The sequence below is a fragment of the Microcaecilia unicolor genome, chromosome 1 (genome assembly GCF_901765095.1).
Source record: "Microcaecilia unicolor chromosome 1, aMicUni1.1, whole genome shotgun sequence".
NCBI lineage: Eukaryota > Metazoa > Chordata > Amphibia > Gymnophiona > Siphonopidae > Microcaecilia > Microcaecilia unicolor.
Window position 1 is genome coordinate 580,436,150 of NC_044031.1, and position 17,273 is coordinate 580,453,422.

The 17,273-nt window shown below is 45.9% G+C and overlaps 1 protein-coding gene across 3 annotated transcripts in view; it reads right to left on the minus strand.

Annotated features, from left to right (window-relative positions):
• The window catches only part of ATAD2 (ATPase family AAA domain containing 2), a 393,801-nt gene that overhangs the window by 257,121 nt on the left and 119,407 nt on the right, over positions 1-17,273 (minus strand). For all 3 annotated transcript variants that reach the window (XM_030218745.1, XM_030218753.1, XM_030218736.1), the window contains exon 7: positions 13,646-13,753. In XM_030218745.1, coding sequence (XP_030074605.1) covers positions 13,646-13,753 — 108 coding nt within the window. The remainder of the gene's footprint in view (positions 1-13,645; positions 13,754-17,273) is intronic.

Sequence of the window (17,273 nt, forward strand, 5' to 3'; positions counted from 1 at the left end):
GGAAATCAAATTGAGGGTGTATCCAAGCCGGACTCTGAAGAACCCACCAGTCAGAGTAAGAGGCTACCTTTGATTAAAAAAAAAAAAAAAAACCCAAAAAAACTTTAACCTCCCCCCAACCATCAAGTCATTCGGGACGGACACTTTTATAGCGGCTATGCTCTGCTGGAGCCAGTCAAAAGCTTGTCCCTTGCTTTTGTTGGGGAGCAGTAGGGGCCTTAGGTGTACACTGTTGATGAGAATGAGTGCGCTGGGGCCGAGCCTGAGCAGGCTGGTGAGCCACAGGTGTGTACCTACGCCTAGAGTAGGAATAGGGAGCACTCCTTGACTTGCCAAAATACCTCCTGGATAAGGAGGCAGTTGCAGAAGACGCCCGGCGGGAGAGAAGACAATATCTGTATGCTTCTTGATCTGGTCAGCGACCCCCTCAACTAGGTTATCCCTTGGCAAGAAGCATCCACCTACCTCTGAACAGAATGTTCCAGGTCAGAGACACGAAACCATGAGAGTCTGCACATCGCTATACCTTGGGCAGAGATCCTGGATGCCACATCAAATGTTGTCGTAAGTGACCCTGGCCAAGAACTTACGACTTGCCTTCTGCTGCTTGACCAACTGGTAAAACGACTCGGCCTGCTCAGGAGGGAGCGCATCGATTAAGTCTGACAGCTGCCTCACCGATACAGGCGATCAGAATAGCGGCCCGATACATCTTTCTCCCAAAGGAATCCAGGGTTCCAGCTTCTCTGCCTGGAGGAGCTGAGTCATAGTCCCTAATACTCCTAGCTGTCTTGAGAGCGGAGTCCACCACCATGGAATCGTGAGGTAACAGGGACCTCACAAACCCAGGCTGATTGTGGATCCCATACTGGGTGTCAATATTCTTCGGGGGCCACAGGGACAGAGGGGATGTCCAGTTCTGTAAGAAAACTGCGTTGAGTACCTCATGGAGAGGAGCTGTCACTGCCTCCTTAGGAGGGGAGTCCAGGACCTCGAGCATCTTGGCCCTGTGCTCATCCTCCTCTTCTAAGGGGAATGGAATGGCATCTGCCATTTCTCGTACAAAAGTGGTGAAAGAGGCTCTCAGGTGGAGACAGACTCCTCTCAGGTGGAGGGGAGGGCTCAGAAGGAATCCCATAGGACTCGTCAGAGGAAAAGTACCTGGGATCCTCTTCTGATTCCCATGAGCGCTCCTCTTTGGTGTCAGATAGCACTTCCCTAAGGAATGTCCGAGACCGGGCCCGCCTCGATGCCAAGGACCCATGTGCTTGAGAACGGTGTTGAGAAAGTGGCTTCCATCTTGACTCCGGCGAAGCTTCCTCCACCGACGTTGAGGGGGTGCCAACCTGGGTGGATATCGACACCAGCGCCACAAACAACACCTGTGTCGGGGGCCGCACCGCGGGTTGAGGGCCAAGCAGGACCACAGCAGGAGGTATGGTAGGTGCAAGCACCCCCCCGATACTGACACACATCACTGCATAAGGCCATCCAGAAGCTCAGGGAGCAAAGCCCAGATGCACTCAAGGGCCACCATTGGGAAAGACTATCGTCGGCTGTGCCACAGGCTGTAGAATCACTGGGGCCAGTGAAGGAGAAGGATCTTGGCTATTTGGAGACACACACATCGGCACCTGTTGGATGGAGAGAGAGTGGTCCTCCCGGTATCAACACTTCTCAGGTGAAAAATCCCTCGGCGCCCTGGAGCGCTCGGTATCATGTATCAAGGGAGATCAGTGATGGTGCTTCTTGGCCTTCGCCCGATGCACATCACCCATGCTCCTCGGTGCCGACAATGAATCCTCCTGTAGTGAAATTATTAACATATACTAAAGTGTAGATTATAAGAAAAGAAACGGCTTCTGACCTTGTGTGTTAGAAGAACTGAATGTTCTTAGATATGCTTTTTGGTTCGCTTGTAAAAACCTCTTAATAGTCTAAAACTGTAACATGTTCATCCAAGCTTAAAAGATATGCTTCATGTACAGCAGCACGTAGACGAGAGTCTAAAAAGGTATATAAGAAACGGGAAGGTATGGTAAGGGCAGACATCATGAGGGTATGCTGGATTTGTCTCCTTGCAAGAAATAAAACTGCTTTAAGCCTGACTTGGTCTCGTGGTGTTCGTGAGTATCATTGGTAAAATTCTTTTAACACCTCCCATCGCCTCAGGGTTCAGTCCAACAATGGATGGTCCCCGGGGGGGGGGGGGGGTTTGCATAGCAAAGGGCCTCGAGACAGGTGGAGACCCACTCGATGTCTCACTACCCCCAGTGTCACAGGGTCTCAAAGCAGCCTTCTCTACCTGGACTCCCGTCTGTGCGAAGTTCGACATCTATACCGACGCCTCCAACCCGATGCCGAGGAATCAGACCTTGCTCCAAAAATCTTCGTGTGTTGAGCCTCTTGGGAAGCCTGGGCCCTGTTTTTTAATATGAAGGCAGAGGACACAGCTGGCAGGGCTATGGTCTGTCCCAAGACATTGAAGGCACCCAAGAATGGGTGTCCTTTCCCAAGATGGTCCGGCTGCACAGAGTACAACACAGAGTCTTCGTCGACATGGAAGGAAAAAAAGAAAGAAAGACCTGACCGGGCAGACCTAAAAATGGCTAACGCCGAAAAATAAAAGAAACTTACACGCAGGGCAAAAACAAAAAAGTCCTTTATTTTTTTTTTTAAAGGCAAAAGAGAGCAGGTAGAAAACCACCAAAAAGCACTCAAACAAAAAATGCTCTGAGCAGGCGTGTGAGGAGCCACCACAAGAAAGCAGCTGCTCCTCAAGCGGAAAAGTGAAATCGTTGCGTGCGCAGAAGGCGCTCGCACTCCTACAAGCTCTAGTTAATTCTATAGTAAATTTGCCGGGCAATGAGGGACCACGTCTACCCACTTGTGAATATAAACAAGCCTGTTTGTCCTCAGAGAAAGTAGATGCCACCTCCAGAAGAAAAAGGCATCATGCAAATGACCACCTTGTCTTGACAAGTGTCAAGCACAGTCCCTGTGGATATGGCCTATAACTCTAAAAATGCAACTAGCAAAGCAAAAACAAAAAAGACCAAATTTTAGGCGAGATCCTTCAGAGTAACAGGGAGTGACAGCAGATAAAGACCTTAATGGTCAATCCATCTGCCCAGTCATGTTCATTATCAATTCAAGATTAAATCAGCAGTGAACGTTTTACTGGGTAAGAAGGTTATCTTGCAATTATGGATAACGCCAGACTCACCAACCCTGTCTCAATGGCGAGCGAGAATGATTTTTTTGTGCTCTTTGGAACGAAGAGCGGTGGGCGACCTGGCCTCACCCAGAGGAGAGTCTTTCTGCCAAACATGGGCCCCTTTTTGGGACTCATTAACAGAGGTGGCTAGAAGTAGGATTTTGAATTCTTAAAGGTTGAATGGAGGTGTTTTCCATGGCGTGGTAACAGAGGGAAATGATGTAAGAGAAAAAGTACAAATCAATGAGGTGCTTGTCTAGAATCCTCGAAGCCCTAGAGATTAAGAATTTTAAAAGGAAATGACCTCTGGAAGCTAACCGACATGGCCTGATTTGGCAGCACTGGCAGGTTTTGTAAATCAAACATAAGTTTTGTGTGTGATAGCTCCATAAGAGGCTAAGCTTGATAGTGACTCTTTGCCTCCGTATCCATAATTGCTCTTTAGAGACGGGAGGGACGGGAGGGAGGGGGGGAGGGAAGATGGGGGGAAAAGGGGAGATTCAAAGTAAAGAGAAAACTGGTGAAACTGTTGGAGGCTATTAATTGTATGTTTTGTAGTTAATATTCTTAAAATGTATTTTGACTATAGCCCTACAAACTGTACTATTTTGTCTTTTAATAAACACATTTAAACATAAATCAGCAGTGAACTTGATCACTTGATCACTGTTTTTCTGTGATGTTTCTGGGACAGACTATAAAAGTCCGCCCGGCTCTCTCCTTATTTTCCAACTACTGGAGTTGCCGTAAGCCCACTCCAGCCTATCTGAGCACGTCTTGTCATTTGTGGGTCACAGAACATAAAAGTCTGCCTGGCACTGTCCTCATGTTCCATATTACTGGAGTTTCCGTTGAAGCTCTCTCCAGGCCATCCTACAACCAAATTGCTATATGCGGGACTCATACTGTACAAGCCAGCCCAGCACTGGCCTTAGTTGATACAGCCAGAGTTTCCATCTAAGCACCACTTGACAAGCAAACACATGCAACCCTTCAAGTTATTTTTTTACGCCATTCATTTTCTAATTAAAGACCCTCCATTCATCTTATGCCTTTGTTGAATTCCGCCACAATTTGTTTTCTTCACCACCTCCCTTACGAGGGAATTCTAGACATCAACCACCCTCTCCGTGAAAAAGAATTTCTGACATTACTCCCCCCACAACCTCAAATGTCTTCTAGCTTTACCATTTTCACTTCTCTTGAAAAATGTTTCTACATTAATACCTTGAAAGTATTTAAACATCTGTATCATCTATCCTCTCCTCTAGGGTACATATTCAGATCTTCCAGTCTCATATGTCTTTTGGCACAAGCCCCATAGTTTTGTCACCTTCCACTGGACTGCATTGAGTCTTCTTACATCTTTAGCAAGATACGGCCTCCAAAACAGGTGGGGCCTCACCAATGAATTGTATAGAGGCATCAACACTTCCCTTCTTCTGCTAGTTACACCTCTCCTTATCCAGCCTAGCATCCTTCTGGCTACGGCCACCGCTTTGTCACACTGTTTTGTTGCCTTCAGATCCTCAGATACTATCACCCCAAGATCCCTCTCCCTGTCTGTGCATCAAACACTTAATTATGTTGATTGTGATGTTTTGCGGTGCCCCAAGTAGAGGACAGGCTTAAAAGCTGGACCTATCAAGTCCTCCAGGACCATGTCGAGATCCCCTGAAGGAAGAAGAGGTTTTAGTGGGGGATGAAAGTAGTCTTGACACCTTGCAGAAAAACTACACCTGAGCGTACAGGCCATGGAGACACTGATAGTCTTGCCTCTAAAGTATGAGGGCCACCAGCTAAACTTTCTAGGAGTTTATTTATTGCATTTGTATCCCACATTTTCCCACCTATTTGCAGGCTAAATGTGGCTTACAGAGGTCTGTTATGGCATTGCCATTCCAGTGAGTTAAGACGTAAGCCTTCTTGAACCCCTACTGAAGGCACTCTAGCACATTAAGGATCTGACATTTACACAGAGAAATGGACCACTCCCCATACCAACATTCAAAACAACAACCCCCCCCAACCCCCCCCCCCCCACAAAAATCACACCAAACATAAGCAAAATAGACCTTTTGGGCCCTGAGAAGAGTGGAAATGACAGAGGTGAATAAATCCTGGCTCAACAGGTGCTTCATATGGTAAGCCAAAGGTGATCTGGGTCTTCCATTTCCACTAAGCCCTGCCTTAGGAGCCCTCTTCTCTCAGGAGCAACATTAGGGGACTCCACAAGAAGGCCCATCCATATATCATGGTCAGTGAGGCCAAGCTACAGCCACCTAAAGCACCAGAAACAAATGTGCACTATCCTCCGAATCATACTGCCCACTAAAGGCCAGGAAGGGAAGATGTACACCGACTCACTCAGGCAATGGCTGTACCAGTGCAGTGATGCCTGCCAATCCAATTTCCCTTTTCAGGCTGAAAAATTTAGCCATTTTGCAATTCAGCTGCTATCAGGAAGGGAGAACCTAAAAGTCTGATGGACACAATGCCCACACCCCCATATAGGGAATGGCAACTAAGGAAATTTAACTGCATATTCTTCTCAGTAATGTGTACTGCCAAGAGGGCCAACAAGTATGCCTTGGCCCACCTGCAGATGGACTGACTCCGCTGCCACCACTACTCTTCTAGTGCCTCCCTCTTGTCAATGTACAAACCTACCATGGCTTTTGTCCATCACCACAAAGACTGCTCTCTCCCAATCAGAAGGAAAATTCTACCAACTTCAAGATGATGGCCCATGTCTCCAAGTGAGAGATGAGTCAAGTAGTCCCGGCACTATCTGGGTCATACAGTGTTCCCCAACCAAGCAGGATGGCAGTCATCGCAATCACAAAAATAGCAAAAGCATATTTGTATTTTCTATGCGATTCTTTCCAAGCATTTAGATTTTGATCGTTTTTGTTTTTTCTCCAGGCTCATTCGAGTTGTCTGGTTCTAGATTTTAATTGTTTCACATTTTCATTGAACCATGGGGTCTTGTTTGGTTTGTGAGTGGTTTTTGTTCGTAAAGGAGCTAATTCATTTAGAACGGTGATACATCTCGATTCCCAATCTGCAAGATAGATGATGAAATCAGATGGAATAGACCAATTGTTGTCGTAAATTGGATTGCCAAAATGCAGTTTTGTCCACTTTACCTCTGGTTTGGTAAGATTTTATTTCATCAGCTTTGAGATGCCCATTCGTCAGTCAATGTAGGGTCAGATTTAATTTGAAGTGATCTGACCATGGAATTTCTGTCCATTTGTGGTCAATGACTAATGATTTGGTCTGTTACGAATTTATGGGTTAGCAGGTCAAATGTGTGGCCTTTTCTGTGGGTGGCATTCAGATGTGGCCATTCAAAATCCCACTCTTATATGTCACGTCTCTCGCAGAAACCTCGGGGTTAGTGAGCCCTTGGGCCATGGCCACGGGGCAGCAACGGCAGGAGAATCACCCAAACACAGACAAGGCAAAACAGACGTACCAGCAAATTCAGGACTAGAACAACCAGGCGGAGACAGCAGCCGAGACAACTCAAGCTGGAGCAGGAAGGACAGGAATTCAGCCCAAACTTCACCTGTGCTTAGCCACCGTTCCTCAAGAGTTGAACTCCTGAGTGCAGGTGGCCGACAGGACTTACCAAACAGGGCTGGAAGGCAGAACTGCAGGAAACAGCAGCCGGCTGGAAAACAGCAGGAAACTTCCAGAAAACACACCGGGGTTCCAGGCAGGCAGGCAGCAAGCAGCAGAAATAAATCAGAAAACAAGCCGGGTCAGGGCAGGCAGCAGACAGAAGAATAAACCAGGGGACAAGCAGGGTCAAAGCCAGAATCAGAAAATATCACAGCAGCACTGCAACAAACTCTCACCAAAGGAAACTCCTCTGAGGACCTCTGTTGCAAGGCAAACTAGAGACCTTCCCAGGTGGTTAATAAAGGCAGCATACAAGGGAGTTCACCAGGTACGAGTACTGCTTAGTTCCAAACAAACTCCCAAAACAATCTGGAAGGCTGGAAGATCTGGACCGGACCAGCATATCTTCTGGAACATGAGAAACGGTAAACCATCGGTTCACAGCAGCTACCAGGTCTGACCACCAGGGGCCGAGGTGACAGAGCCAGGAACCTGGGCACCACCGTAACAGTACCTCCCCCTTAAGGCCTCCCCAGACTTCGAGAGGTCTGGATTTCCCTGGATCTTCTTGGTGACAAGTTTAGGCGTGTCACCAATGTCCATATCATTAGGCGCGGGTCGTGAGATGGCCGATTGAGGGCGAGACTGGACTTTGTCCACAGAGCTGGGTTGAGTGCCCGGCGCTGGAATAGAGCTACGGACCATGGTTTGCTGGGAGCTAGACTTCCGATTCTTAGATCTCCGAATCTCAGGATTGTCCTGAAGCTTAGGGCCTGGGGTCGGCTCTTTACGTAAGATGCGGACCCACCGGCCCCTAGGAGTCGTCCTAGAACTCCTGTTGGCTGGACTCTGGAGCCTGGGCACATTACCGGATTCCACTTGGCACTGGCTGATCTGAGGTAACGCACATGCACAGGTCAGCCCCCTCGTAAAAGTCAGAGTCCTGGGAATCACTAATATCCGTCCACGCATCTGAGTCTTGGTCCAGCTGTTCACCGACCACACTATCGGTGTCCGGGATAAAACAAAGTTTTCTGCAAGACTCGCCCTAGTCCAATATCTCACCTTTTCCCCAGTCCAAGATCGTATTGTGTCTCTGTAGCCATGGAAGACCCAATACAATGGGCTGCACTGCTGAGAGAAGGACATATAGAGAGATGTCCTCCCTGTGATCGCCAGTCCGCAAGCTCACGGGAACTGTTTGAATGTTTACATATCCTTGAATACTTCCATACACTGAAAATAGCGAGATGGTCTTAGGTAGTTCTTGTGTCGGAATGTTAAGTCGATGGACTAGAGATGCAGTTATAAAGCTTCCACCCGCCCCTGAGTCCAGAAAGACCTCAGCTCTGCTCTTGTCTGTGACCCAGGTCGAGCACTGCTGACAGTCAGAACTGGGTACGCAGACGGTCAGAGGATTGACATATTACTGTGCCTGCAGTCAGACCTGGCCCCAGGGATCCGGGTTTCTGTGGACAGCTGACCGCGTAGTGTCCTGTATCCCCACAATACAGGCAAAGATTGAGAATCAGACGTCTCTGTTTCTCTTGAATCGTGAGAGGAGTATGACCTAGTTGCATGGGTTCCACCGGTGGTTGGGGGGAAACCTCCTGTGGACGAGGAGTCTGTGGTAACACTTGAGGGCTAGGTGTCTTAGTACCTATCTTTTCTAAGGAACGCCGTTCTCGGCCATGCTCCTGGAATTGAATATCAAATCATATTATAAATCTTGATTAGCTCATCCAACCTGGTGGGCAGTTCACGTCCAGCCAGCTCATCCTTAATTTGCGGTGCCAATCCCTGCCAAAAGGTCGCGATCAGACTTTCGTTGTTCCAGGCTAATTCAGAAGCCAAAGTGCGGAACCTGATTGCATAGTCACCCAGAGTCTGTGTTCCTTGCTTAAGTCTCAGGAGCGCAGAAGTTGCAGAAGAAACCTTCCCAGGCTCTTCAAAAACTCGCTTAAATTGATCCAGGAAACCCTGAAGATCATGAAGCACCGGATCGTTCTTCTCCCAAAGAGGGGACGCCCAAGCTAATGCTTGACCGGATGAGACATAATATAAGCTATCCAGGTTCTCTCCGTGGGGAAATCTTGGGACTGTAGCTCAAAAACCTCTACAGTCTTTGGGATTGCCGTCATATCTAGGAGGTGACTTCAGACGGATCTCTAACATGACTGGAGCTCTTGCTAGTGCTGGACCTGAACTTGAAACGTCTGCTGCAACTTGTAGAGAGGCTGCCATAAGTGTTTCTAGCTGATCCATACGGGCTCCCAAAGTGTGGAGGATACTGGCATGCTCCTGCAGTGCCTGCATGATGGATGATCCCTCCGAGCTCATGGCCTTGCAAACTGTCACGTCCCTCGCGGAACCTCGGGGTAAGCCCTTGGGCCATGACCGCGGGGCGGCAGCGGCAGGAGAATCACCCAAACACAGACAAGGCAAAACAGACGTACCAGCAAATCCAGGACTGGAACAACCAGGTGGAGATTGCAGCTGAGGCAACTCAAGCTGGAGCAGGCAGGACAGGTTTCTAAAGTGAGATAGGATCTGTAGATTATGGCAATGCCTCCGCCTCTTTTACCTATTCTGGTCCAGTGTGTAATGTTATATTCTGGAGGGCAAAGGTCCAATATTATGGGATCTTTTTGGTCATGGATCCAGGTTTCGCTAATGAAGAGTAAATCTAAGGTTTCCGACGTGATCCAATCTTTTATAATTTCTGTTTTATTTACTGTTGATCTGGCATTGATGTAACCTATTTGAATTGTAAGGTATGGATCTTCTGTAATGGTGAAAGTGGGAACCTTTATTAGTTGTTGTCTGTATGTCGATTTGGATTTATTAGAGCCTTTTTGTGTTGGTTGTGCAGTTTGTTTGTGGGACAATGCTTTGCAATTGTAAGTTCTGTTGCCAGTTTGGTTGAGGTTGGTGTGTCTGGTAATCCTGAATCGGCTGTGTAGTATTGGTATGGTTATAATCATCGAGAGGTGTGGCTAACAAGGGTCCATCGATCCCAGCATCCTGTCCACGACAGCGGCCAATCCAGACCAAGGGCACCTGGCAAGCTTCCCAAACATACAAACATTCTATATGTTATTACTGGAAATTGTGCCGTTTAGTGTGTGAAATGTATGAAGGTGTGTGTAAGTTGGAGTGTTGATGTAGTTCAAGGACAGTCAGTCGTGGACTTTTGCTCTTGGGTCCAAGGTTGTAAGCTCCAATTGCAACTTGGACAATCCTGCAAGTGTCAGACCTATTTTAAGGTCTTCCCTTCTGTTTTCTCTATGACCTTGGTAGACACCTGTCCCGTAAGGATCCTATCCTCTGATTTGGCACTTTTTCCACCCTTTGCAGTATAGTGGTTTCTTTGTCTGGCCTGCTTTCCATTTCGGTTGGGGAGAAGTGCTAAATCTGATTAGCGACTAGAGTTCTTGTACCTTTTTCTGCACCACTTCCGAGGCCTGTCCCACTATGGTTTCAGTTTGCTACATTCGTTAGGATGATAGGGGCTCCTCTCCTCTTTCTATATGAAATGCAAACTCAACTTTACTGGAACACTAATATTAGGGAAAGGGAAAGGGAAATGGGATTTGATATACTGCCTGAGGATTTTGCAACTACATTCAAAGCGGTTACATATATTCAGGTACTTATTTTGTTCCAGGGGCAATGGAGGATTAAGTGACTTGCCCAGTCACAAGGAGCTGCAGTGGGAATCGAACTCAGTTCCCCAGGATCAAAGTCCACTGCACTAACCACTAGGCTACTCCTCCACTCCACTTACAGGAGTCTTCAAATACATTCAAGATATTTCCACATCTGTTGGCTTCATATATACATTGCTTTCTTAACTGGGAGCAGTCAGTTGTCCGTGAACTAGATATATGCCCCAGCACTGCCAGATATACAATATCTGCTTTACAGAGGCCGCTTTCTCCCTGTTCTGAGTGCTGGAAACTGCTCTCCCAATGTACAAAGGAGCAGAGGACTTGAAGCAGATGAAGAGCTCAGAAGGCAGCACACATTCAAATACCAATACAGTTAGTGATGTCACCCACCAGTATCTGCTTTACAAAGGCCGCTTTCTCCTTGTTCTTAGTGCGGGAAACTGCTCTTGGGAATTTGTTGCATTTGTATCCCACATTTTCTCACCTATTTGCAGGCTCAATGTGCGATCGCCAATTCCAGTAAGAGAAATACAGAGTGGTTTTGCGTTAAGGTTCATAAGTGACAGAGTAAAGTAGTCCAGGAGAAAGAGTTAAGTTTTGTCCCGTTCTGGAATGAGTTTCATTGTGTAGCAGGATTCAGGTGTTTAGGTTGGATCATTATGGTATGCCTTTTTGAACATGGTGGTTTTTAATGATTTCCGGAAGTTTGTTAGGTCATGCATTGTTTTTATGACGTTTGGAAGTGCATTCCATAGTTCCGTGTTTATATAGGAGAAGCTGGATGCATATGTTGATTTATATTTTAGTCCTTTACAGCTAGGGCAGTGGAGGTTTAGGTATGTGCGTGTTGACCTTTTTGTGTTCCTGGGTGGTAAGTCTATGAGGTCTGCCATGTATACTGGGGCCTCGCCGTGAATAATTTTATGAACCAGGGTGCAGATTTTAAACGTAATACGTTCTTTGATTGGGAGCCAATGTAGTTTTTCTCATAAGGGTTTGGCACTTTCGTATTTCGTTTTTCCAAATATGAGTCTGGCTGCGGTGTTTTGGGGTTTGGAGTTTAATGATTTGTTCTTTGCATCCGCCATAGATTGCATTGCAGTAGTCTGGGTGACTTAGAACCATTGATTGTACCAAGCTGCAGAATATTTCCCTCGGGAAGAAAATGTGGAAACTCAAACGAGTAAAACCTAAGTGGAACATTTTGTTGTATTTTTTGCTTGGCTTTCTAGTGTGAGATTTCGGTCGATTGTAACTCCGAGAATTTTCAGGCCGTCTGAAACAGGAAGGGTGTAGTCTGGGGTGTATATATTGGTGAGTTTGTTTGTGTTGTATTGTGATGAGAGGATAAGACTGTGTTTTTTCTGTGTTAAGTTTTAATTGAAATGCATCTGCCCATGAGTTCATGATTTGAAGGCTAAGTTTGATTTCATTTGTGATTTCTGTTAGATCGTGTTTGAACGGGATGTATATTGCGACATCGTCTGCGTAGATGTAAGGGTTAAGGCCTTAGTTAGATAGGGATTTGGCTAGTAGGGTCATCATAAGGTTGAAAAGGGTTGGTGATAGCGGTGTCCTTGGGGTACTCCACATTCTGGTTTCCATGGTGATATGTTCAAATTTGCTATCACTTGGTATGTTCTTGCGGTTAGGAAGTACTTGATCCAACTAAGTATGCTTCCACGGATCCCGAAGTATTCTAGGATGTTTAGTAGTATTTTATGGTTTACCATGTCGAACGCACTAGACATGTCGAATTGTAAAAGAAGTACACTCTTGCCAGTTGCAATTTCTTGTTTGAATTTGGTTAGGAGAGTGATTAATACTGTTTTGGTGCTGTGGTTGGAACGGAATCCTGATTGTGATTCGTGTAATATTGAGAATTTGTTTAAGTAGTCGGTAAGTTGCTTGGTTACCATGCTTTCCAGTAGTCTGACTACCAGAGGGATAGATGCTACCGAGCAATAGTTGGTGATGTCATTTGCTTTTTTCTTTGAGTCTTTAGGTATTGGGGTGAGTAGTATATTGCCTTTGTCCTTAGGAAAGAGTTCATGTTGTAGCAAGTAGTTAAGGTGTGATGTGAGGTCAGCTATGAAGCGTTGAGGGGCAGATTTTATTAGGTTGCTGAGGCATATGCCCAGTTTACAGTGGAATTTGGCGAACCTGTTAAATCGCTTGGGTGATGGTTTCAATGTCCAGGCAAACATTAAACAAGAGTAATTGCTATTGTTTTCATAACTAAGTCATCACTATGAACATTCAGAGAACCTGTAGCCAAGCAGACCCAAGATGGTCACTAAGGTGCGAGTTGTGTGCTGGTGAACTCTGCTCGCACTTGCAAGGGGAAATGGAAAGGCACATCTTGTGGTGCTCTAATTCCTGCCTCACAGATATAGTTAGTTCAGGCTAACATCTCCCAACCAGTATGCCGATTGGAAGAAAATGGCCCATTGAAGCTGAGCTGGTGAGGGCACCCCTTTCAGCAGCAAAGACATCACCTAGTGCAGACTGCAGAACTCCCCCTTCTGAAGCAGGCTCCTCAAATCAGCGCGCACAGGATTCAAACCAGCTCATTCGCTCCTGAGTTGGTTGATGTGCTGGTTGTGTGGCTAAACCAAAGCACCAGTACAACCAAGGGTGATTCAAGGAACAAGATGATGCACCCACTTGAGTTAGCAGCACCGGTCAGCAGGGAACTTATGCCTCTGGAATAGTGGAATGAGGTGCAGCTGCTTCAGAATCTTGAGTGTTGGCTCATGTACATGCACTACCCCTGAAATCTAGAATTATGGATACTTTATGGGATGCCTTAGTTGGGCTGGAGGAATTCCTGATGAAATGGGTGGGTAACAACCTAGCTTCCATGCTCTCGGTGCAGACAAAGGAGGACATACAGCAGCAAAACAGAGAAGGTAAAAATGACTGTAAAGACTGTGTGGAGAGTGTAGAGACCTTGTACTCCTCACTTCATAGCACTGCCCTGACCTGGACACTATCGAGCCATGACATGCTGCAATCCATATTACCACAAACTTGTTGAGGAAGTGGTACATAAAATATGAGACAAAAATAAAAAGAGAATTAAAAGAGAAGCTGAATGAAAAACGTCATTACAACCACAGGTTACCTTTTATTGGAGCCTGGTAACGTACAACTGCTTTCCTCTGTCTAAAGTCATAACGCTTTTGATTATCTTCTTCACCATCATCTTGGTCTTCACCTTCTTCTGAAGACTCTAGAAAAGAGAACACTCAAGATTAAAACAATCAGATACAGTGGCACCACCAATTCAGAAATGGTGCAGGTTCCACTTTTTCTCTCTCTCATTTCAAAAGCAGCCTTATTTTAAAAGGAATAAATACTGTCAATACAATTATCTATGCTCCTGGCTATTTAGACCATGTAGCCTTGCATTAGGCATGGGAAAGATTTATGTTTATTATTTAGGTTAGATATACTGCAATTAGCTTTCCAGCAATGCAGTTTACAAAGCAAAAGTAAATTAAAAACTAGCAAGGAAAGGAACGCCAATAAATAGAAAGAAAAAGATTACTCAGGAGAGAGGATTTAAAAAAAGGTAACATAATAGAATATGCTTGCCAGGAGATGGCATGCATGCAGAGTAAATACCCAAATGTTTTCTCAAAATGGTTCTCTATAGCACCTAGTCTCCTGAAAACCTAAGTGGAGCTCTTGCAGGCACATCAACCAAAAAATGGCAGAGCACAAAAACAGATTGCCCCAGATAAGAAATATTGCAGATCATACTATTGCCACACATAAAATGTACCCTTAGCAGACAGAATGAGTGTGCATACTGGACAGTTTTGTTTTTTTAAAGCCATACTGGGTCAGTTAATGATCCATCTAGCCCAGTATCCTGCTTGGTGGGTCATGGGAATAACGCCACCAGATCGTTAGTTAGCATCTTTGATCGTCAGAACTACAACAGTATCCGATAGTCTGAACTTTTGACTTTTGTTCTTGATGAAATAAAAGCTTTCTTGGCAAATGCTTTTGCTTTGGTTTGTCTTACGCCGGTCCAAGAATTTTACCTCTAGTGGCACAATGGAGAGCATTTGCTGCAGGTTTGTGCCTTGGTGAAGACTAGCAGCATAGAATGTTCTCAAATAGGACTTCATGGCTACATACTGCCTTTGGGAAAAAAGGACATGTATGGCATTTGTGTTTTCCCACAGGTGCTGGAGCAGAAGCTACCTACTCAATGCCGAAGGTATAACCCTAAAAATTCTGCTGCAATGCAGCACAGCTAGTTATACAGGTGGCAACAAGAATGGCAAACATTAAAAACACTGTAGAAAAATAAACCACTGCACAAGCTGTTGAGTAAAAGTAGTAAGATGTGTGTCCAGAAACATAGTAAATTCACACCGCTTAACATGGGCAATATACCACCAGTGGATTTGCGAGCCATAGGCGGGTGCAGGCAGTGGATGCAAAAATGAGTAGTCTGTTACCAATCCAGATTTGCACGTAATGTTACGTAAGAGAAGACACCAGATGCCACCCTCATGAGTACCTTAGGGAAGGCACACTTGTGGATGTTGCCATGGAAGAGGAGAACATTTCTGCAGTGCGTAAAACCCCACTTCAGAAAACAGGATGGAGCCACACCCATAGAACAGCCCTTGCAGATGCCAAAGGAGAGCGAAAAACAAAGCCAACTCACAGTGTTGGAGCTGTAGACAGGAACCCATGACTGATGATTAGAAATTAGCATACAGGTAAGTCATAGGTATAGAAACACCTTGAAATACCAACCAAGAAAAAGCCATGAAGGAAAGTATGGTATAACCTTTAAACGACAGAGCCACAAAATTATAGTGGAATACAGCTGGCAGCACAGTACATCAGAAAAAGTTGGTTTAATAGCATGGCACAATAGGCCACTGCCACATGCAGTTCCATATAGTGGCCACAGGGCCGCCAGAATGGTGCCACTAAGTCAAAAGTGTGCAACAACTGTGCAGCCCAAAATGTCCCCATGCCATCCGAGAAGCAATAGCTACATCACACACTGATGAGAAACCAGTCAGTAGAGAGTGTTGCCCCCACCTGAAGCTAAGAAGCTGATGATTCTGCGTATCCAATGGGGCAGATGCTACTCCAAAACTTGCTCCAACAATGCAGGCCTATGAGCTGTAGACCATGAGAAAGAAGTAGCTGATGTCACACTGCAATTCAAAAAGCTGAGGGAACTACTGAGCCCAAGGCCGAAGAAGAAGATGGCAGAGGGTGCTGTTATAATGCAGCCCAAGAGGCTGACAACAAGTGCAGTCCACGTAGCTTCCGCCACAATGCCATCCCAGGGGCACCTTCCCAGTGGAGCTCTAGAGGCTAGAGCAACAGGGTGCCAACAAGCTTCCATGAAAGAGGAACCTATTGCTATCGAGAAGGCTAGCCCAAGAAGCCTCTATTCCAGAACAGCCAATGAAGATCATACGGCATTATCCCAGAGATTAACGGTTGCTGCTAGAGAGCTCAATAGGGTGCCAGTTCCTGAAAAGCAGAGATATCATAATCACTCTGCCAATAGAAGGGAGTGGTGCCAGGAAAAGGCAGCACCCCGAACAGCATGAAGGACCGTATACAGCTTAGCACCATGGGCTGTCAAAGAATGAAAATACCACTCTGACCAAAGGAAAGGCAACTCAGATCATACGACATACCACCACAGCAAACTGAGGAAGGTGAATAATAGGAGTGCACTGGCCTCATGCCAGATGAAAGGTACCACCTGAAGGCAGCCAAGACAAATAACTGAAGGTCAACTGGACAACCTAGAGGCTATCATCGCTTATAGTGACAGAAGGTGTCAGAGAAGCAACAGAGCACAAAGTAAGGCTAATCTTACAGATGAGGGGGGCAGCATAGGTGGAGGTTTCACACACACTTCACAGGATTATATTATCCACTAGCCCTACCACAGTTTGTGGGGTACTTGGGGGGAGGGTAGTATGCTTGTTGAATGCATGATGTGGGGACTGTATATAAAAAAAGAAAATTAATTGACAAGATACAAGATGCCTGTAGTTCTCGGGATAAGAGACCATGAGAAAGCTGTGCTGTAAAATGAGATATGTATATCTCCTACAAAATACCATCAACATTTTAAAACGTAGCTATACATATATTTTTTCCACTACTTTTCCCAGCACCTACCTTTCCTAGCATCTCCCTCTGAAACAGTTTTAATTTGGCTTTCTAATTTGGCCTTTTCTACTGCATTGCACCCAGGGGTCAGATGTAGTATATTGTTGTTTCCCACTCTCTCAAACCTTCATTCATGGCATCCTGTAAGGCCTTACCCTCTTCAGAAAAAATTCCTGCATCCCTTAGGCACTGTTCATTCTCTCTGACGGGCACTGAGGTGGCATATTGTGTTTTCCCACCCAGTAGTGGCTGCCCTATCTAAGGCATAAGGTTTGGACTCATAATGGGGCATGCTTATCGCCTAGCTATGGAGATAATGCTGTGCAAGACAGGAGACCTTCTGGAACAGCAGCAGAAGTACTATTGGAGATACGCGAGGCATAAGAGTATGGCACGCAGGCCACTGCGGTGTGTAAAGCAGTGGCGGATGTGAATGCTGTATCAGGTACCCCAGATTTGCTTCCATCTTTTCCCCCATTTACAAAAAATGTATGTCAGATTTAGCCTAAGGCAAGCTTCAGGGCCTATCCAGAATATCAGCTAAAGACTTCTGGGACAGCAGCTCTGACAATCCCCCCTCC